Below are 23,011 nucleotides of genomic sequence, written 5' to 3'. Positions count from 1 at the left end.
GAAACTTAATGTAATTAGAGTGTTAGATGATATAATTAAATTTACTATCACTAAAGTGTTAGATGATATAATTAAATTTACCATCACCCATCAAATTAAACTTTTGGATCAATGGTGATTTAAGATAGAATTTAAAGATTTTAATAATTAAGTTCAAGATATCCGTAAAAGAAACAATATTTTAGCAGTTTCAAAATGCTTGTTGCTTCTCATACTTATACTCCATCTTTTGACCTGAATCTTCCATGTATTCTTTTCCCCAACTTTTTTTTTTAAGTTTGTTACACTATTGTATGAATTCAGATGTGTTTCCCTAGGCTTTTGGTTAGGTAGTTTAGATTTTATAGTTTTTTTTTTTTTTTAGTTTATTAGAACTGTTCTAAAGGATTTGACTTAAAAGGTAAATCTGTCCATTTGTAGATTGATTTAGTTGTTTTTTCTAAACTTAAATAGTTTTGGTCATTTTTCAAAAATACCATATTATTTTGGCCACTTATCTAGTCCACCCTAAAATTTTCGTTTATATAAACTCAAACCCAATCCAAACTATACGAATTGGGTTGAATTTGTCGATCTTTTCGGATTATTGGATTTTTTTTAACATCCTAGAAAGCATGCTCAAGAAATTTGAAGAAATTCAAGATGGAAGATGAAACTATTTCTACTCCATTACCAATTAAAAGGTCTCCAAGAAAGAGAATTTTTGTCTGAAATAAAGGGACAATAGAAGCTGCTACATTCTAACAAATAAGGAAGCCTGACATACGTAAAATATGTTTCTTTTTTAACTCGTACTTCATTTGGATTTCTCCTCATCATAACGCTGCTTTACTCTTTGTACCTCGATTTCCTTGAACACTAGAATTGAGGTAAGACTTTGAAGCTACCAAGTACCAACCACGTTACACAATATAAATAAATGAGTGAATCAAACTTCATACCTAGTGAGATAAAAGGACAACATGATGAATATAATTTTGGAAGGATGATCTATCTACATTCTCATTCCCATTATGCTATGATTTTACATGCCGTCGTTTCTGTCGTTATCGAGGTATTTCAAGGTCTGGTCTCTTATCAAGAACTTCACTTGTTGACTCATCTGGAAATGCATCTGGATAAGTAGCCAAAATTCTCGATTTCATGCTCCTGATGAAGTAAAAACAGAAGGACGAACTAAACAAACTAGAAAGATATGGCCACATCTAATCAGTTGATAGGATTTGCCAATAGAAGCACAAATATATGTATATATATAAATGATTAAATTAGATCAATAAAATATATTGGTCATGATCTTTCCAGGTCCGGATAAAATTTCATAAGTTTCTTACAATGAAATAAGATGCAAAGAAAGAGAAGAGAGGATCATGTAACACCTTCTACAACTAAGGGTATGTTTGGATTGACAAGAAAAAAATGTTTTTATTTAAACTTTTTTGATAAAAACTATTTATAATAAACTTTGAAAATATTTCAAAAGCTATTTTAAAGAGTCTCCAAACACTTCAATTTTTTCCAAAATGATTTATTTTCAAAATTAAACACTTGAAAAGTTAACTAGACATACTCTAAATAGTAAATACGAGTGTGTTACATCAGAGAAGAAATTTTAAGTAACCACGATATGCTTTATGGGCACAAAAGTCATATCATTGGAAGATGGTTAGAAAATACCAATTCTCTTTCAGTTGCCTGAATTTATAACAAAAATTTAAACACAAAAAAGAAAAAGAGAGAGAAAAAGGTTGACTTCATTTCATATTCCAACGAGACAAAGGCCATTTTGAGAGTACTTCAAAAATGGTTTAAATCACTCTTTCAAGATTACTCTAAAAACATACTTTTAATCATTCAAAACTAATTTTGATAATATGAAAATTGAATTCATAAGTGTAAAAGTAAACATTAAATTAATTTTGAGTAATTAGAGACGTATTTCAGAGTGATTAAAAATAATTTTAACAATTTCAAAATCACTAGCAAACATACACGAAGTAATAACAAAATTACTGTAGTTCTTCCACAATAAAAAGAAATCACTGTCAAAAAAATCTTCTGGAAATTTAAATACATCGATGATCCACAAGGTAGAGGAGTTTGTAACTGTTCGCTAAAGGCCAAGGACTTTCAGAAAGACTTAGCGATAGTTTGTAGAGATCATGATACTCCATATATCTTGAAAAAGAAATATGTTGAACGAATTGAAATTAGACAGCGTTTATCCATCTCCTCTTCGATAATAACATATTATCATCAATTTCTCATCGTATTAAATTTTGTTTTGTTGGGGGATTAAGATGAAAGATATTGTTGAAAGTAGTTTTAACCAAAGGGTATTTTTGTAATTGTCTTCAGCCCTAGAGTTCACTAGATCTATTTATTCGCCTCGTTTCCTTGTATTTAGTGTATCAATTCAATAATAAGAAAAATGTCTGTATCGTGGTTTTTCTCCCTGTTCTAGGATTTCCACGTAAACTGTGTTGGTCTCTTTTTTCTTCTCTTTTCTTTTATATTTCATCATGGTATCAGAGCATGACGACAAAACCCTAGCCATCATCGACGAGAACCAACCACAGACGTCTTCGGCAACTCCCGTGGGAACCAACAAAGCTCCAATCGTGGACATCAAAGCTATCATCCAAGCGACAGTGAAGGCATATCTCCAAGCAGCCCTATCGCAACTGATCCCAGCCACCGTAGCCGTCCAACCGTCGCCGATAGAGGAGCGGTTTAGTCCTGCCGAGAGGTTCCAGCCGCCGCGTGAGGGAGTGCCATCGACTTTGTTCCAGACCGAAGCCTTCTTTGACGGTCAGAGACGCTCGATCCAGCCGCCGCAAGGAGTGTCATTGACTTCGTTCCAGACTGGGGGCTTTGTTCGATGGTCAAAGACGCACGATCGCGCCGAGCCGCACCGGTGGGATGCCGCTAAACACTTCATCCGCACCGGTCTTGCTGCACGAGCTGATCGCTCTAGCCCCTGTCCAGTCGCAGCCAAATCATGGTTGTGCCGCTAATCCAAGCAGATGATCCGATCCAGCCTCCATTCGTGACTCCTCCAGCCGACGGCTCGATTCTAGCATACACAGCTAGTTCTTCCCATATCCAACTGTCGATCGAAGCATCCTTTCCAGCTGTGCCAAATCATGATGGCTCAGCCCAATACCTTGATGATGTCCGACGACGGTTGGCATACCTCCAAATGCAGATTTCAAATTTCAACCTGTCACCACAAAGAATCCGGTAAATTCGTTCTCTATTTTGTCCAATGCAACTTACTTATCTCGCTCAATGGGAAATTCTGCAAGATTTTTGGTAGGAGAAAAATTAAATGGCCAAAATTATTTCTCGTGGTCCCAATCAATCAGAATGGTCTTAGAGGGACGGCACAAATTCGGGTATCTGACAGGAGAAATTCCGAAACCTATCCCGAGCGATCTTCAAGAAAGAAACTGGAAAGGGAAGGATTCTCTATTACGCTCTGTTCTCATCAATAGTATGGAGCCACAGATTGGCCGCCCTTTATTGTATGCAGCAACTGCCAAAGATATCTGGGAAGCAACAAGAGACCTGTACTCAAGCGACAGAAGGCATCTCGACTTTACACACTACACAAGCAGGTCCAAAAGTGCAAACAAGGGACCATGGATGTCACGTCCTACTTTAATAAACTGTCAATGTATTGGCAAGAGATGGACCTATGCCGAGAGATTGTCTGGAACTGTGCGCAAGATGGGGCTCAATACTTGAAACTTGAAGAGACCGACAAAGTGTATGTCTTCCTGGCGGGATTGAACCCCAAATTTGATAGTGTTCGGAGTCGCATATTGGGTCAACGACCTACACCCTCCCTCAGAGAAGTTTGTTCAGAGATACGACTGGAAAAGGATCCATCGCATGCTATGAACAATCTTGTTGCTGTTTCCACTGATGCAGCAGCCTTTGTTACAAAGGCGCCTAGTGCAGATGGTGATAAAAAGCCCACTCCTGTCTGTGAGCATTGTAAGAAGCCATGGCATACGAAGGACCAGTGCTGGAAGTTGCACAAGAGACCCCCAAACAGTAGGCGATGACAGACTAATGACAAATCAAATTCTAGGTGTGCCCTCGTAAGTGACTCGGTTAATGAGAATACTCATCATCAGTCCTCAACCGACAATAAGAACAACCTGAGTGCGGTCGAGGTGAGTGTTATTGCACAATCAGGTACATTTCCCTCTTTTGGCCTTATTAGCATTAATGGCAAGAAACCTTGGATTGTAGATTCAGGGGCCACAGATCACCTTACCAGTTCTTCAGATCTGTTTTTCATACTGGCCGAGTGCGGGGAATGAACGTATTAGAATTGCAGACGGGTCCTTTGCCCCAGTTGCAGGGAAAGGACATACCTCCCCGTTTGATGGTTTAGTACTGCGTGATACTCTACATGTGTCTAAAATCTCATATAATCTTTTATCTGCCAGTAAAATTACGAGAGATCTGAATTCCAAGGCAATTTTCTCACAAGATTCTGTTGTGTTTCAGGACCAGAAGTCGGGGATGACGGTTGGCACTGCCCGGCATGATAGGGCACTCTACTTCCTTTCTGATGATGCTTCTTCTAGGGAGGATCATAGAACTGGTTTTATGTCTTTAAATTTTTCTACTTCCGAAGACGAATTTATGTTATGGCATTATCGTTTAGGACATCCAAACTTTCAAGATATGAAATATTTGTTTCCGTATTTATTCCGCAATGTTAATATAACCTCTTTAAATTGTGATGTGTGTATTCGTGCCAAAGTCGTGTTACTTTTCGTTCTCAACTTTATAAGCCGTCCAGTCCCTTCTCCCTATTCATAGTGACGTCTGGGGACCCTCACCTACTACTACCTCCACTGGCAAACGTTGGTTCGTCACCTTTATAGACGACGACCACACCTGCCTTACTTGGGTCTTCTTACTTACTGATAAGTCTGAGGTATCTTCTGTCTTCCAACAATTCTATACAACTGTTGAAACCCAGTTCCGTGAAAAGATTGGAATTTTGAGGAGTGATAATTGGCGAGAGTTCTTTAACACCTCTTTCCGAGACTTTCTTGTGTCTAAGGGGATTGTCCACCAGAGCTTGTGTGCTTATACTCCCCAACAGAATGGAGTAGCCGAGCGTAAAAATCGTCATCTGGTAGAAGTCGCCCGGTCCTTAATGTCTGTCTCTTATACACATCTAGATGTGTATAAGAGACAGCTTGTGTGCTTATACTCCCCAACAGAATGGAGTAGCCGAGCGTAAAAATCGTCATCTGGTAGAAGTCGCCCGGTCCTTAATGTTGTCTACCACTCTTCCGTCCTATTTGTGGGGGAATGCCATTCTTACTGCCGCCACCTCATTAATCGCATGTCCTCTCATGTCCTTGACTTTCATAATCCCTTGGACCTATTCAAAGAATCTTATCCGACTACTAGCTTGATTTTCGATGTTCTCCTCCGGGTCTTCGATTGTGTCGCATTTGTCCATTCCCATGGTCCAAATCGCACAAAATTCACTCTACGTGCTCAGAAATGTGTCTTTGTTGGGTACCCTCTCCACCAACATGGGTATAAGTGATATCATCCGTCTTCTCATAAGTATTTTGTCTCCATGGACATTACCTTCCTTGAGGATCAGCCCTTCTTTACCGTTAGTTCTCTTCAGGGGAGAGCTTGGGTGAAGAGACTAACTGGTCTTCCTATGCTATTCCCTTAGAATCAACCCCTATTCCTTCTCCCAGTTCTGAAAATGCCTGTCCAGTCCTTCCTACCAACCAGATTCCATGGATAACCTACTATAGGAAGAATCTTAGAAAGGAAGGGGCGCCACCTGTTGAACAGTCGGCTTCGGTCCATGAATCAGACCCTGTATCAGGTCCAGGTACATGTATTCCTGAAGCTAATGATGTTGATATATGTATGGAGACTGACAAATGCAAAGAGGATAAGGACGAAGGAGGTGGCAATATCGAAAATGTGACAGATGAGGAGACAGCTGAGAATGATAGCAGTAAGGAAAAAATGCCAGCAATTGGTGAGGAAGTGGAGGGTATTACTGAAATTCCTGATATACAGATGACCGATCATGCTGAGAAACCTGGAGAGTTGAAAAATCATGATGTCTCTCTCGATCTTCCTATAGCGCTGAGGAAAGGTACTCGTTCATGCACGAAGTACTCTATGCATAGCTACAGGACATATAGTAATCTGTCTCCCGAATTTAAAGCTCTCACTACCAACTTGGACGTTGTCATGATCCTAAGCAGTATTCGTGAAGCAATGGAGAGTCTTGAATGGAAAACGATTGTTATGGAAGAAATGAAGGCTCTTGGGAAAAATGGAACTTGGGAATAAGTGTTTGTACCTGAAGGGTACAAGACAGTTGGATGCAAATGAGTGTTCACTGTAAAGTACAAATCAGATGGGATGATTGATCGGTATAAGGCCAAACTAGTTGCTAAAGGCTTCACTCGGAAATTCGGAGTTGATTACTCTGAAACATTCTCTCCTGTGGCCAAACTCAACACTATTCGAGTATTGTTGTCTATTGCTGTGAACAAATATTGGCCACTTCACCAGTTAGATGTTAAGAATGCATTCCTGAACGGAGAATTTAAAGAGGAAGTCTATATGAGCCCCCCTCCTGAGTTCGAGAGTCAGTTCAAGCACAGGGTATGCAGACTAAGGAAGTCGTTATATGGGTTGAAACAGTCTCCAAGGGCTTGGTTTGACAGGTTCACCACATTTGTTAAAGCACAGGGATATAAACAAGGGCACTCAGATCATACACTGTTGAAGTGGCCAATCATTTATTCCATCTTGAGGGTTGTTCGTTGCAGAAGCATCTCAAGTATGTCTCGAGGCATCGGTTGACTCTCTCGATTTGACCATTTGTTTGCGGGTGGAAAGCGATGCTTCTTTTCAGTTGAGTTCCCAATGAGTTGAACACCTCCCTTCAAAAATTACTCAAGAAAATTGTCTCTGTCCGTTGTAATCAATTTGGGGATGCCGTGATGTTTAACTACCTCTTGGATGAAGGTTTCTACTACTTGTTTAGCTGAGAATGGGTGTTTCAAAGGGATGAAGTGTCCATATTTGCTTAAGCGGTCAACAACCACCAGGATGGAATCGAACCCCCCTCTCTCGGTAGTCCTTCTATGAAGTCCATTGTCCATTCTTCCATTGTCAATTCTGGGATGGGAAGTGGTTGTAACAGCCCTGCAAGTGTCAAGGATTCGGTCTTATTCCTTTGGCAGATTTCACAACTTTCCACATATCTTTTTATGCCTGATTTCATCCCTGGCCAATGCAATTCCCCGTTCATCCGTTTATAGGTTCTCAAAAATCCTGAGTGGCCCCCTAGTACAGAATCGTGGAAGGTATGTAATAGGGACAGAATTAACGATGAACTTCGTGGTATCACCAGCCTTCTTTTGTATAAAAGCTTGTTGTTCTTCCATTGATACTTAGGCTTGCCTTCTGGATCTTCTTTCAATAATGCAATGATCTTTTATAGTTCTTCATCTTGTTCTACTTCCTTAAGGATAAGCTCCACATCTACTACGGTAGAGGAAAACAAGCTTTGTAGCTCTGTTATCGGGGATACGCGCGATAGAGCATCCGGCTTTATTTAAAAGTCCCGACTGATATAGTATTTCAAAATCATAGCCTAAAAGCTTGGTGAGCCAATGTTGGAATTGAGGTTGTACCTCTCTCTGCTCGATTAAAAATTTTAAAGCCTTTTGATCGGATATAACCATGAACTTCCCTCCCAACAGATAGTGTCTCCACTTTTGAACTGCTAAGACCACAGCCATCAATTCCCTCTCATATATGGATTTGGCTTGGGCTCGCGGAGAAAGTTTTTGGCTGAAATAAGCGATTGGTTTATCCCCTTGAGATAGCACGACTCCCAACCCTGTTCCAGAGGCATCTGTTTCTATGATGAATGGTTTGCTGAAATTGGGCAATGCTAAGACCGAGCAAGAAACCATTTGTTGTTTTAAGTCTTCAAATGCCCATGACGCCTACTCATCCCAATTAAAACCATTCTTTTGGAGTAATCTCGTGAGGGGAGCTGCTCTTATGCTGTAACCTTTCACAAACCTCTGGTAATACCCGGTCAATCCCAGAAATCCACGCAGCTCTGTCGCATTTGTAGGGCAAGGCCAATTCACCATTGCTTGTATCTTTTCACCATCAACCTCAATCCCTTGTGGAGAGATCCAATGCCCCAGGTATTGTATGCGTCCTTGACAGAAAGCGCATTTCTTCTGATTGGCATACAGCTGATTATCCCTCAGAACGTTAAATACTACTCCCAAATGTGTTTCAAGGGTAGACAAATCAGGGCTATAAACCAGAATATCGTCAAAAAACACAAGAATAAAGCGGCGTAGGAAGGGTCGAAAAACCTGATTCACGAGGGATTGGAAAGTGGCTGGGGCATTGGTGAGACCAAAAGGCATCACTAAGAATTCATAGTGGCCTTTGTGGATGCGGAACGTTGTCTTCTCGATGTCTCCTTCCCTCATTTTGATTTGGTGATAACCGGACTTGAGGTCAAGCTTGGAAAAAACCACTGCTCCATGTAACTCATCAAGCAGTTCTTCAATAACAGGGATCGGAAACTTATCGACAATAATGGCTTGGTTAAGCTTTCAGTAATCCACACAGAATCGCCAGCCCTCGCCCTTCTTCTTAACCAACAACACCGAACTCGAGTAAGGACTTCTGCTTGGCCGTATAAATCCAGCTTGCAACATTTCTTGCACCAGTTTTTCTATTTCTTCTTTCTGCGCGTGACCATACTTATACGACCGAACGTTGATCGGATCCTGTCCCTCTTTGATGATGATACGATGGTTGACTGCCCTATTAGGTGGGAGGGTTGCTGGCATTGCAAAAACATCTTGGTTTTGTTCTAAGAGAGCCGTGATCATTATTGGCAGCTGAGTTGGAGTTTTTCCTTCATTTTCCTTCTCTACCCCTCCTTCGTTTTCAATCTCTAAATGCTGGAAATCAACTAAGAACCCTAAATCATCCTCCTTCCATTGTTTACTCAAGGTCTTGAAGGACACTTCTGCTTTTGTAAGAGAAGGATCCCCTCTCAATGTTACATGTGCCTCTCCTGACCAAAAATCCATGGTTAATGACGGCCAGTGGATGCCCATGAAACCTGTGGTGCACAACCACGACATTCCCAATACCACATTCATCTGCCCAAGTTCCATTGCCAGAAAATCCTCCCTTAGTACCAGCCCTGGTAGTTGCAGTTCTACATTCTTACATACCCCTTTGCCTTCTATTTCGCTCCCATTGCCGATTACTACTCCAAACTTCGTTTGATGTTCTAACGGTATTTCGAGCTCCCTCCTGTATCTTGATGGATGAAATTGTGCGTCGCTCCCAAGTCAATGAGCACCAACACTTCCCTTCCCCTTATCTCTCCTTTGAGTTTCATAGTTCCCTTTGCTTAGAACCCAAGTAAGGAATTCAACGCTAGCTCTACCTTCTCCATAACCTCAGTGTTTTCCAATTCAAACTTCTCTTCCTCTTCTTCAACTTCTTCGACTACCGGATCCTCTTCCTTGTTGGCTATGAAAAGCATGAGTTGCCTGTTCTCCCTTACCTTACATCGGTGCCCAGGCGCGTATTTCTCATTACATCGAAAACACAATCCCTTGTCGAGCTGGTCCCTGAATTTCACGTCCAATAGCCTTTTCAGAGGAGCATCCTTCTTCATAGGAAAATGCTTGACCGATATCGCTACCTACTTCATGGGCAAGGTCTCATGACCTTTGCTTTGGGCCTTTTCAACCCACCTACTCCAAGATCCCTCAACGCTAGTTTTAGGGCCAAATTCCTATCGTTCACCAGTTAGGCTTCGCGCATACATTCATCTAACGTTTTGGGATTACGACTAATCACCTCTGCTTGCAACACCGGCTCCAGCCCATTCATGAAGGCGTCCCTCAACACATTCTCCGATAGTTCTGGAAAAGGCGCCGAATATGTGACATTTCTTCACATACTCGGGATACGAGCGATCTTGTTTAATTTTTAGCAACCGAGCACCGAGACTTCCTTCTCCCACGCTTCGATAATGCTCGAAGAGCCTCTTCTTCAGTTCTTCCCAAGTTGTTATGGTTGTCCGATTATTACTCCATCGGAACCAATCCACCTCGTCGGGGGCGAAGCTGATCACGGCAACCTTGACCTTCTCAGCATCGGAAAGCTCATGTATCTCAAAGTAGTGCTCTGCGCGGTACACCCAGGATTCCGAATTCTCCCCTGTGAAAAGAGGTATTTCAAGTCTTTTGTACTTACCTTTATTCGTGCTTCCAACTCCTGCCGATTGGGAAGATTCCGCTTCGTCCACCCTTCCTTTTTCTTTGATCGTGCTTCCTTCTGTAAGCATCGTTTCTTCCTTTCTTCGAGCGGAATTGCTTTCTCGGACCTCCTCAGTAAGCTTCTCGAGGTTCTTACATAACCCGCTCAGAAGTTCCCTCAAACCAGCCATCTCTTTTTCAGTAGTCTCCAACCTTTCTTCCATTTGCTTCTGAGTCATAGCTCGAGTCTTCTCCAGGATTGTGGCTCTGATACCACTTGTTAAGACCCTCTGTTCTTCTTCGACCTATTCCACCAACACTCTTACAAGAACAAGAAAAACAAACGGAACCAAAGAAGCAAGAATAAGCAAACGATGAGATTAAGTACTTAATAAATCCAACGATCAACAGACAAGAAATACAAGAGCTACTATCCTTTAACCAAGATAGAAAAACAGAGAACAAACAAATTAACCCTAAGAACCCAGCAGGAATTCGAGAGAGCTGGGAAATCCCTCCATGAAGACACTCCTCCTTATCCCCCCCCCCCCTCAAGTTACCGGGTGCCCTATTTAATCAGCCGCTGGTGGTCCCTACCTCACCGAAATTCTCTCCCAACATTTCTCCTAACCCGTCTTTGCCCCTCCCACTGCTTCCATAATCGATTTTCCTTGCACATTTCCCCTTTTACCCTTTTATAAGTGTAGATTATTGGGGGTTTTACAGAAATCTGGCTGAAGAAGGTGTTGTCTAATCTTCACCAAGATAGTGAGCTTCCAATGAAATTGTTTTGTGATAATAAAGCAGCAATAAGCATCGCAAACAATCCAATCCAACATAACAGAACCAAAAATATAGAGATTGACACACTTCATCAAAGAGAGGCTAAATAGTGGAAGCATTTGCATCCCCTATATTCCCTCAAACCAACAAGTGGCAGATGTTCTCACCAAGGGTTACTTAGGCCAAACTTTGATTATTGTATCAACAAGTTGGGCTTTATTGATATTTATGCCCCAACTTGAGGGGGAGTGTTGAAAGTAGGGTTTTAACCTCACGTCCTTCTCAATCGTTGAGAATGTCTCGACGTAGTGGAAGGATTGTAATTGTCTTCAGCCCTAGGGTTCTCTAGGGTCTATTTATTCGCCCTGTTCCCTTGTATTCAGTGTATCAATTCAATAATAAGAAAAAGATCTGTATCGTGGTTTTTCTCCCTGTTCTAGAGTTTCCACGTAAACTGTGTTGGTCTCTCTTTTCTTCTCTTCTCTTCTCTTTTATATTTCATCAGATACCATATATTCCAACAGACAAAACTTTTGATATGGTAGAACAGGAGAACCACCGAAAAATGATAAACAATAATGAAAAGAACTTATGTGACAGTAAAAACAATTAATCACCATACCTTATTTTCTGAAATATGTAATCAAGGTCAGATTTCATAGAGTTTAAAAGACGAGTATTTCTGGATAGATCTCCAGACACTTCAGCATAGCAATGCTCTGAAAACTCGTTGAAATGAGAGAGGACTGCATTGCTATCCTGCAATCTCCCCAATCTACGATGAGTGATTCAATGGCACAATCAAACAATGACAATAATAATAATAACAAATTTTCATAAAAGAAAAATATCAAACAGTTCGAAGATTAAGTCGGTACAAAACCCCAATTTGGGTCCTAATTTGTCAAATTTCACCTCTACTGTTGACAGCAATTCTGATAAGCAAAAGAGCTAAGAAGCATGGACACAGATATGAGATATGGATACGACACGATACGATACTGATACGGCAACACATCATTTTCTAAAAGTTTAGAACATGGATACGGCAAGGACACGTTTAAAACATACATTTTTAAACCTATATATCATTTTTAAACGAGAAGGAAATTTAAAGTTAATGAGTTTATTCATTTCTATGCTTAAAAAATTAATTTGATGTATTTCGCTCAAATTTTATTATTTTTTTTCTTATATATGTTGAACTTAGTATATGTAAGAAGTGTTTGATATACCAAATGCTAGTCCTATTTTGACTTTATACAACTAGCATACTAACAAGTTTCCGATACATATCCAACAAGTGTCCAAGTGTCCAACACGTGTCGGACACGGACACGCTAGTCAAACTAAAATATCCCTGCTTCTTAGCAAAAGAGTGAGAAACATAACTTACATGAGGTGTTGCAAATGGTTGAGAGAGTTCAAATCATCATTATTCATCAAAGTTTTGAACTCCTGAGAGAGCTCCTCCGAGGCTATTCTTATTGACTCACCTTCTGCCCGCTGCTCCATCGTCTTTATAACAACCCCAAATTTAGCACTTAAATTAGGGAACATTGTCAAACTTGATAAAGTATTTAAACGGGGCAAAACAGCATAACTAAAACAACAAAACTAGCCCATTACTTTTTTACTATAAAAAAAAAGAACAATCCAAAACTTTTGAAATAAATATCACTAAACAATCAAGTCCCAACACATAAGAAAGGACATTCAAGTTTAATATACCTCTAATAACAACCAAACTTCTAAAACAGTTTGACAACTCCAACACAAATTTCTAATTCAGACTTTAAAGACAAACAATAAAGAACGAATGAATGACAAGACAACCAATCCACAACTTAACCCAATTACTTTAAGAAATACTAGTTAAAGTACCATAAAACTAGCTAATTAATGGTCCTTATTCGTCATCCCTCATCTCCTGCTAAGCTAAGGAAGAAGTTTATTAAAGCACAATTCCAACATATTGATCATCTCTACCTAACCCTTTATTTTGGAAAAAGATTCACATGCTAACACTGAGTTTCACAACCAACACCTAAAAAAGGTGTAAAGTTCCAAATGAAACGAGACTTTTCTTATTTTACACCAAAACCAATGTCTATCATATTGTAGAAAGCAAATCATAGTGGTATATTTGGAGTCTCGACCCATTAGATTCCTTTATCTTCCCAATATAACAAAAACTTTCTTTAACACTTTTCTTTTCCTCACACTAAACTTTATTGAGACCAATAAACTCAAGTTGCTCTTTTCTACTTTTCAAGTGAGAGATGTGTTAGGAACCAAGGTAGTATGGGATGCCTTTGTCCCACATTGGTTAGAATGGGATGACCAATGTGGTACTTAAGTGGCTTGGCTCTCCCATCCCAATAGCTAGCTTTTGGGGTGTGGTTCTCCAAGGTGCATAAGTACCTAACAATGGTATCAAAGCCGGTTTTCGACGTTCCGAAGTGGGAGGGTTTTGACTAAGTGTGGCCGAGTGAAGTACCGCCGGAGTAGCTGCCGGGACGTCGGCTTTCCAAGGATCGGGTATTGTTAGGAACCAAGGTAGTATGGGATGCCTTTGTCCCACATTGGTTAGAATGGGATGACCAATGTGGTACTTAATTAGCTTGGCTCTCTCATCCTAATTGCTAGCTTTTGGGGTGTGGTTCTCCAAGGTACTCAAGTACCTAACAATGGTATCAGAGCAGATTGTCGACGTTCCGGAATGAAACTGGCGGAGGGTTCTGACTTAAACCCCACGTGAGTAACACAGGAAGCCGATTGTCAACTTCCCCCCTTTTTTCTTCTGGTTATAACACAAGAAAAACCAAAGTACCCTAATTCGATCCATCTAACTTAAACCCCACGTGAGTAACAATAACCTGTCGTCCCCTTAAAATTTGACTCAAGAGTCACCAGCTTCACTGACTAGCAAACCAAAACACTTTGGTTCTTTAACATACCTTTTTTTTTCATGAACAAACCAACTACTTTAATCTCATACCAGTACCTGCTCTGTTGTGACTCAATTTCCTTTTAGCATCACCATTTCCACCAATTAGCAAAACATAACACTACTTCCATAGTTGTTTCTCATCTTAACAACCTATCTACTATCTATTTTCTTACCTCCAGTCTCATAGCACTATAAAACTTACTATCCAATTTTCTTACATCCAGTGTCATAGCACTATAAAATTTACTATCCATCAACATGTTTGAATTAAAACGTCTTTTCTCTAATAAAGTCCAATCCTCCCATGAGCTAAGCTAGTGTCAAGTGGCCTCCTAACACCCTTTTTCTGTGGAGTCAACTAAACAACCAACACATACTTTTATCTAATCAATAAACAAACAATAACAATCAACCGGTACATAAAGCTATATAAATACTTTTAAGCACAACTATCAAAAAAAAAATTTTAACTGTTGATACATACTTGACGATGACAGAATCCATTAATAATCATAGGGACACTTGGGACTAAAAATGTAACTCAGTCAACGAAATATCCATGGGCTCTAATACCAACCGTAATGACTCGACTTTCCGTGACCTCTATCTACGGTCATTACCAAATGCATGCAATTTCAAATCCAAAATTAGTTAATCATTTTAACATTAAATAATTTTTTTAAAATAAATAAAACACTGTCAAGACAATTTAATGAAAAGCCAAAACAAGTCTTTAGTTTGGATCCCTAAAAAACGTTAATTTAGAAACATTTAAAGTTAAAACTGCTATTTCAATGGATCACATTAAAGCACCAAGGCAATCTTGAAAATATGATAATAGGTGGAAGCAATGACACTAGTCCCATGACTCTATCACAGATCACCTTGTCATGCACCCAGTGCATTCTTGCCTTTACCTAAAAAATATTTAAAGAAAAGAAAGAACATTTAAAATACTCGGTAAGTTACCTCACTACTAGTCAAGTCATGCAATCATGAGTTCAAAAATCATTAAAACTGGTGGGACCTAAAACTTAGCCAAAATCCGGCCAAAACTATGCCATTCCAGGCTAAAATCTTTGCCAATCCTCATAAAGTTTTGTCATTCTAGGCTAAACTGTGCAACTCCAAACAGAAACTATGTCATTACAGGCTTTGTCATTGTAGGCATCATATCAAGTTCGTAAATCCATGAACATACACACACGCACGCATGAAGTCCCACATAAAATCACAAATCATGCTAAAAATTCTAAACCTGGCTAATAACATAAAATTATCATAGTCAAACACATATAGAGCCACGTTTAGTCAACATTCATCACAAAATCATTCAGTCAGTAATAATATCATATCATTCGAACAGTAGTGTCACTTACCCTGAAATTGAATCTCAACTATATCCAAATAATCTTCCTTTAGCTTACTGAAGTCTCAATCCACACCTAAATCATAAGCCAGAATTACTTTCAATATTTAGGGCCTACAACCACAGCGCCCCCCCCCGCCACCCCCAAAAAAAAAACAATATTTCGGTACTTACTGAAAATCCGCTAAGAAATTATTGGTACGTGCTGTAAAACGGTATTAGTCTCCCCAAAACATCAAATCTATGACCAAAACGCCATGGGTTAACAAAATACAGCATTGCTAGGTTTGTGGGTAGCAAAATTCATCCAAGAAACTTAATCAAACGCTACCTGAAACACCCGCCGGCGTGGGTCACGGCGGTGGCTGGGTGTTCGACGGCAAAGCTGTGGCTAGAGCACTGAAAATAGAGACCAAACGAAGAGAAAAGTGCTAAGAAACCAAAGCCCGTGAGAAAGAGGGAGAAAGTCGAGAGTTAGAGAGAGGGATCGAACAAACCCCATTGAACGCCGATTGACGGGCTGTACAGCGACGACGAGCGCGAGCGTGCGACGACAACCGGTGATCGGAGGCTGGCCTGCGGCGAATGGATCTGCAAGAGAGAGTGAGAGAGACGAAAAAACCTGATCACTAATTCTTTTTCTCTTTTTCTTTGTTAGATTAAACCGTAGGTTTACGGCTTAACCTTAGTCAAATTTCAAACCGGTTTGATAACGTTTTTATCTTCTTTCTGTTTCATGTTTTTTTTATGAATTAGAAACGATAATATGTTTAGTAATTATTTTTTTTTCTTGTTTGTTAGGTTGTATTTGAGATTATTGTAACTTTTAAAATAATTGTTGTTGATTGTGTTTTTAGGAAAATCAACTATAAAAATTAAAAAAATAAAATAAAATAGTGTTTGATAAATTTCACTTTAAACTTGAAAAAAAAATAAGTTAGATAATTGGTAAATAAATAAAAAGAACATTTTATTTGAGATATAATAACTAAAATAGATTTATAATCAACCTTTTTAATTTTTTGTAATTTAAAATTTTAAATAATTGTTTAGTATGATAATTTTTTTTTGTTATAGACTAATTTTTAAATATTGAGAAAAATAGTTTTATTTAAAAAAAATGAATATGATACACTTTTTTAAAAAATGATGCATTTAACTCAAAAAAAATAGAAAATAAATTTGATTGGATGAGAAATAGATAAATATATAAAATAAATCTTCTTTTTAAAATATAAAATTTGAAAATTAAAAATTCTACCTGACTTTATGAGAATCTAAAATCTAGAAGAATATTGATTTTAAAGTCAATGTGAAATTAACCCTTCTAGAAGTGATTTTTTTACCAAACGCAAAAAAACGATTAAGATTTTTTCAAATGGCTTTTTGAAACCGCTATCGCAATGCCAAACTTAGCTTTAAACCGAAACTTGTTTAATAATTATTTCTTCTCATTTTTCTCTTTTTAATGTTTAAATATAATTTAGTTATATAACATAAAAATACATAATATGCATCCCAATGTGTGTCTATATATATATAGATATAGATATAGATATATAAATATATAAATATATCGGAGTTGATGCCCTAAATCTCATAGGGTCGTATAGTTTGTAAACATGGTTGAACAAACTCATTATGTATTTAATAAAATATTTGATATTTTATTCATTGTCTATAAAATATATGATATTTTAGTTGCATCAACCATAAATCAATAAACTAACCTCCAAGGTTATCTTTGTAACTTAAACACGTATGTGGAGACATACATGTGGATCATGTTTAAGTGATAACCTAAATGGTCTGTAATAGATGGATAAAGTTGGGTACCTTATCTTGGTGACACTACAAATGATCTGATCCTGATCATTCATGTATAAACATGTGAGCGGAGATATTCTATACAAAGGAGTTTGTATAAGATCGGACCACGAAATGTTTAGTCTCATTATATAACACCGTTCATAATATAGACTTACATTTCACCAGGATGACCATAGGTAACATGACTTGAATCCGGAGTGAGTTGTGAACTCCTGCCTATGAGGGTGGTCCTTTGATTTGTATGGGTGAGAATGGTCAGATCGCCGACTCAACAAGCCTACCATTTTGGGGATTCGTCTGATTAGGGAGTTGGGAATACAGCTATACAAAATGGAATTCACTCATTCCTCGAGGTAGGGTAAGTAGATAAATTGCTCCCTTAAAGGCTGATTCCAAGTCTTGCACAATGTGGCGCCACACCCTCTCTTGGCCTGAAAGGGGTTTAGTCATAGTTGGACTATGATCTATTGTTCATTAAAGGGATCAGTGGTACTTAAGAAGTTAGATGTAACTACAGGGGCAAAACGGTAATTTGGCCTAGCTGTATACGAGCAGTTTTTTAAGGGTCATTATACTGTTGATTGGTTATATCCCATGGATACAGAAATATCTATAGTGCGAAGAGTGCAGTTGTTGGTCTTTAGTGGAGTGCCCGACAGTTAACGGATGGTGAATAATGTAATTAAATAGTTTAATTAATTATTCATGTACCGTTGGAGCTTCAAACTACATGTCCATGAGGTCCCCTTAGTAGCTCAATAGGATTTAGTTGAGAACCAGTTTTTTTTATTAATTTGAACTATTGAAATTAACAGAGTGATTTAATTATATATGATATAACTAAGTTGTTTTAATTATATGCGATATAATTATCATAATGTATTTGATACATTATAACTTAATGGGAGGAAATGAGTATTTGAATGAGATTGAAATATAGTTTCTATGAATTGGATTCATAGTTGTTAAATTTAATATAAATATGATTTATATTAAATATCATATAATAGAGAAAAGAAACTATAGTTTATATTGTATGTTAGATAATATCAAAACTATAGGTTATATGTTATATTTTATATAACATATAATTTAAAATATATATATGTATATATATATAATATGATAAGTTAGTTATCATATTTATATTTATATTATTATTATTATTTTAATAATAAGGAAGGGAGTTACAACTCCTTTTCCATTCTTCTCTCCATCCACGTAAGTGGATGGTGGTTATTTATGGCAAGTAGAAAAAGAAAAAGTTTTCTTTTTCTTCTTAAAGGCTGTTAAAAACGATTGAGATACAGTAGAGAAAAAATATAGAAGAGTTATATGTTTTTTGTTCTTGAGTTTTTAGAGTTCTCAATCATCCTCCTACACATTAGGTTTTCCCTCTTAACCAAAATAATCAAAGCCCACCACTCCTGGGTTCTCACCCTGAGAATACCAAGGTAATTTTGTGGTAGTGTCCGGGTTTTGTTCGAGGTTATTCTTGAAGGTCTTCAAGAAATTTATGATTTGTTCGAAGGAAAAATGCGAAGAAAGGTCTGCAAAGGTGAGTTTTCTTGAAACCCTTTCTTTTAAAGCATGTTGTAATTTAGAATTAAATGCATATCTTGTTGTCTGTCTACTGTAAACTTTGTATTAAAAAAAGTAGAATTTGATCGATCAGTTTCAGCCCGAGGTTCTCCCCCATTAGAGTTTATTCAATTGGTATCAGAGTTAGGTTGCAGGTTTATGATTCCAAATTCCATTCTTGTATTGAATCGTTTTACAATAATGGTGGGTTTTATAAACTGCATTCTATTTATGCGATGAATGATTGTGGATGGATTTGTTGATGGATGTTTCGAGATAGAACGTTTTGTTTAAGGCTTTCTTTAATTTACAAACTTTGGTTTGTAAAGGTCTCTACATTTTTTGGCGTTATTTTTGCAATTGAGTCTATAATTTAAAAGTTTTAGTCGTTCGTGATGTTCCGCAGGTTTTAAAGAAGGGTTGCAGAGCGTTGTTTCGATGGAGAAGACGAAACAGAGGTTCCATATCATATAGCTACATCTAAACAATCGTGTAGCTCTTAGTATGCAATCAGGTAGCTTTTGCTACACGATCGTGTAGCATTTGTTAAATGATCGCATAGCTAATGTTACGCGATCATGTAGAGTTTGCTACACGATCGTGTATTCATGAATCTCTTTAAATGTTTTTCTATTCACGAATCTCTTTAAATGTCTCGCTTATCTCGCTCTCGCTTTTATAAGTTTAATTAAGTGGTTGTCTATTCATGAACATTCTGGAAACATCTCGATCACTCTAGATCTCGCTCTCGCTAATCTTGCTATCACTTGTAATCCCTTTTAAAATGTATCGCTTATAAGTTTAACTACTAAAGTTTGTCTATTCATGAATCTCTTACACTTATATCGCTCTCCCTTTTATAAGTTTAATTAACTTGTTGGCTATTCATAAATCTTTCTGGAAACGTCTCGCACTCTCTGGATCTCGTTCTCGCTAATCTCGCTATCACTTGTAATCCCTTTTAAAATGTCTCGCTTATAAGTTTAATTCCTAAAGTTTGTCTATTCATGAATCTCTTCAAATGTCCCGCTTATCTCGCTCTCCCTTTTATAAGTTTAATTAATTTGTTGGCTATTCATGAATCTTTCTGGAAACGTCTCGCTCTCTCTAGATCTCGCTCTCTCTAGATCTCGCTCTTGCTAACCTCGCTATCACTTGTAATCCCTTTTATAATGTCTCTCTTATAATTTTAATAACTAAAGTTTGTCTATTCACGAATCTCTTCAAATGTCTCGCTTATCTCGCTCTCCCTTTTATAAGTTTAATTAACTTATTGACTATTCGTGAATCTTTCTGGAAATGTCTCGCTCTTTCTGGATCTCGCTCTCGCTAATCTCACTATCACTTACACAACTTTCCTCAAGTTTGTCTATTTATGTTACTCAAATGTTTATCTATTCATGTTAGTTCTACACTAACAATTTAAATAACATGTTAGTGAAATTACATCAATAATATACATAATATACATATACGTTAATAATATGGAGTGTTCGTCCACAATTGACATGCCAATTGCATCCTATAGTCACTCATCTTCTCCTGAGTGATTACAGATGGGGCACTACCAGTCATTAAATTTTCTAAGAATTTTACCACAAATATTCCACAATCTAGTGACTTGTGTTGTGTGTTCGTAGAGGTAGGTCGAGATATCTTCCAACGGGACGTTTCTATGTCCAGTTTCCAACGTTTGAAGTCACAGTAGTGAAGAAGTGATGGTAGGGTGTAAGTCAACGGTTCAAGGCAAGACTCCAACTTCTTCTTCGATGTCATGGACGGTAGTGAATCAAATACGAACAACCGGCCTCTATTTAGATCGAATGCAATCAACATCCAATGCTGATCGATGTTTGTTGCCATACACACGAAGTCCACATCTGACCACTTGACGTCGAATTTACCCATGACATAATCCAGAAATGTCTCTTCCCCCATACTATGGCAACATGCAAAGTCGACTTGTTCTTAATATGTTTGTAGACCCTATCTCGAGAATTTAGGTGACTCTACACAACGAAATGAACATTAAAAACACATAATAGTCAACCAACATATTCCTATTCAGAAGTGCAATAAATGGTTACCGTTATTCCCATTGGCAGGATGATGAAACTAGTCATACACATGTCTGGTTGCCTATAGAATTTATCTTTTATGAATTGAAATAGAATATTTAGGATCTGCATCCAGAACAAGATATACGTTAGGAGAGGGGAGTAAACTGTATGTAATTGGTAAAAAGGAAAAGGATCGTAAACTTACGTCGCACTCAACCAATGAACTTGGTTCGGTCAACTCCTGGAAGAAAGGCTTGGATAATGGCCGAGTTGCATTTTCTCAAACCTCGTTATTTGTATTCCTATCAACAATCCAGTTCATCATTTCCGTGAATATAGCAGTTGGAACTTCATGCTCTAAGGAGTATTAGATTGTCACTTTAAATTGTATCGTAGGTACCCCAGGGAGAGGGTACTTAATATTTGGACGATTCAAAGGAAGTTCAACCTTAATTTCCTTCTCTTTGTTATTTTCTTTTTTTGGTTCGACCAGAGGTGTGTATTTATCAACTGCCTTTCTCTTACGTGTTGTTTTTCCTTTATTCTGACAAGATATATTCTAAAGTTTCGTCATCCTTCAAATGATGTGTTTGGTAATTATGTACAGTGGTTAGTTAATATAGTTTTTGTTGATCCTTGGATGAAGGAAGTTGCAACCATCTTTTGACAACTTATCATCGAAGTGTTAGGTTAGTATGCAAGTGAGTATTTTTAAATCATACTAACCAAGATCATTTACAAATAGTACTTATTGTTGATTATGATGCTAAAGCTCTAAAATTAAGTGGCAGGGAGTGAGTTGAAGTGAAGAGTATTTGTAAGCATATTTCTTAATTTTGAAAGCAACCATATGAGATAAGGTAAGAGCTTATTTTCTAACATTAATCATTTCTCTATTAGCTCATAGAAATTCTTATTGGACAAGAATAAATATTCCATAAACTTCTTCCATTTGTATTGTTTTGGATGTTAAAGATGATTTTGTCTTATATTGCCAATAGGAAAAATGTGAGGAGACAACTAGCAAGTAAGTCTAAAGTGATAGATTTAGAGATGAATTTCTTCCTTCACTTCATGAAGTTGCGCTTCCTTTTGAGTCTTTTAGTCATTACTTCTTTATTGAGACTGGATATTTGTATGAGTATTGTCTCCTTTATATTATATTATTTTCAGTTATGAATTTGATATTTTTGTTTATGGGCCTTGTTTTAGTAAAAAATTTATTAGACTCGCTAAATAATTAGATATCAAGTTAATTATATCTATTTTTTTAGGGAGAAGAAGTCTACTACATTAGAACTCACAGTTTTCTTGGCGAAGGTTGTTAGTTTCCATGTGATAACTTATTGGTTCAAGCCCATCGAGTTAGCTTCTTCAAACCCCTATGTTGTTACCATGTGTTGGGTGAAATTTTATTTTTCAAAAATAAGAGGGAACCAACCTTTGGTTGGAGAATCCTGTTGGGATTGGTGTCCCAATTCTCTTGGAGTCTCGTTGTTTGTAATTATACACATTGTTCATGAATAAAATAACTGTTATTTCATTCTGGCATTTACTCATATCCAATAAACAAAGCTCCATGGCTATCTTGTGTAAACTTAAGCATGCATATGAGATATACAAGTAGATAATGTCTTAAGTGATAACCTAAATAGGTCTATAATATAAGGATTAAGGAAGGATTCCTGATCCTTGTGACACTATGGATATGACCCGCTTTGTAAAGGTTTACAAGTGTAAACTACTATAGATGGTAGATTCTGACTATTCATGTGGAGACATGCGAGCGCGGGTGTCCTATACAAAGAGTTTGTATAAGACCGGACCACGAGATGACTAGACTCTGTATATAACACCGTTGATACTGGAGACTTATATCTCACCTAAACGACCATAGGTGACACGACCTCAATCCGGAGTGTTTTAGGAACTCCTGCCTTTGAGGGCGGTTCTTTGATTAGTATAGGTGAGAGTGACCAGATTGCCAACTTAACATGCCTACCTTTTTGGGGATTTGTCTGATTTGGGAGCTGGAAACTCAATACACAAGATGGAATTCACTCCTTCCCCGAAGTAGGGGTAAGTAAATAGATTG

The 23,011-nt window shown here is 37.8% G+C and overlaps 1 protein-coding gene across 2 annotated transcripts; it reads right to left on the bottom strand.

Moving 5' to 3' along the window:
• Positions 1 to 650: 650 nt before the first annotated feature.
• LOC120089178 (kxDL motif-containing protein 1) lies at positions 651 to 16,123 on the bottom strand. Of its 2 annotated transcripts, XM_039046589.1 has the most exons (7): positions 15,943 to 16,121; positions 15,777 to 15,844; positions 15,620 to 15,686; positions 15,456 to 15,521; positions 12,520 to 12,641; positions 11,746 to 11,898; positions 749 to 1,149 (listed from the first exon to the last, which is right to left on the bottom strand). In XM_039046589.1, exons 5-7 carry the CDS (start codon positions 12,636 to 12,638, stop codon positions 1,047 to 1,049), a joined length of 375 nt encoding a protein of 124 aa, XP_038902517.1. In that variant the 5' UTR covers positions 12,639 to 12,641; positions 15,456 to 15,521; positions 15,620 to 15,686; positions 15,777 to 15,844; positions 15,943 to 16,121; the 3' UTR covers positions 749 to 1,046. The 2 variants fall into 2 exon arrangements, with proteins under 2 accessions (XP_038902518.1, XP_038902517.1); XM_039046590.1 differs by lacking the exons at positions 15,456 to 15,521; positions 15,620 to 15,686 and having other exon boundaries at positions 651 to 1,149; positions 15,943 to 16,123.
• Between the last annotated feature and the right edge of the window lie 6,888 nt (positions 16,124 to 23,011).

This window comes from Benincasa hispida, chromosome 10 (genome assembly GCF_009727055.1).
Source record: "Benincasa hispida cultivar B227 chromosome 10, ASM972705v1, whole genome shotgun sequence".
Taxonomy (NCBI): domain Eukaryota; kingdom Viridiplantae; phylum Streptophyta; class Magnoliopsida; order Cucurbitales; family Cucurbitaceae; genus Benincasa; species Benincasa hispida.
This window is presented reverse-complemented; position numbering and strand designations above follow the sequence as displayed.

What these genes read in the sequence shown, in the direction of transcription:
- LOC120089178 (XM_039046590.1), bottom strand. Translation starts at nt 12,638, where the DNA reads ATGGAGCAGCGGGCAGAAGGTGAGTCAATAAGAATAGCCTCGGAGGAG. An exon ending in AACCATTTGCAACACCTCAT is followed by an intron (nt 11,899 to 12,519) that starts GTAAGTTATGTT and finishes CACTCATCGTAG; the next exon opens with ATTGGGGAGATTGCAGGATA. An exon ending in TACATATTTCAGAAAATAAG is followed by an intron (nt 1,150 to 11,745) that starts GTATGGTGATTA and finishes TTACTTCATCAG; the next exon opens with GAGCATGAAATCGAGAATTT.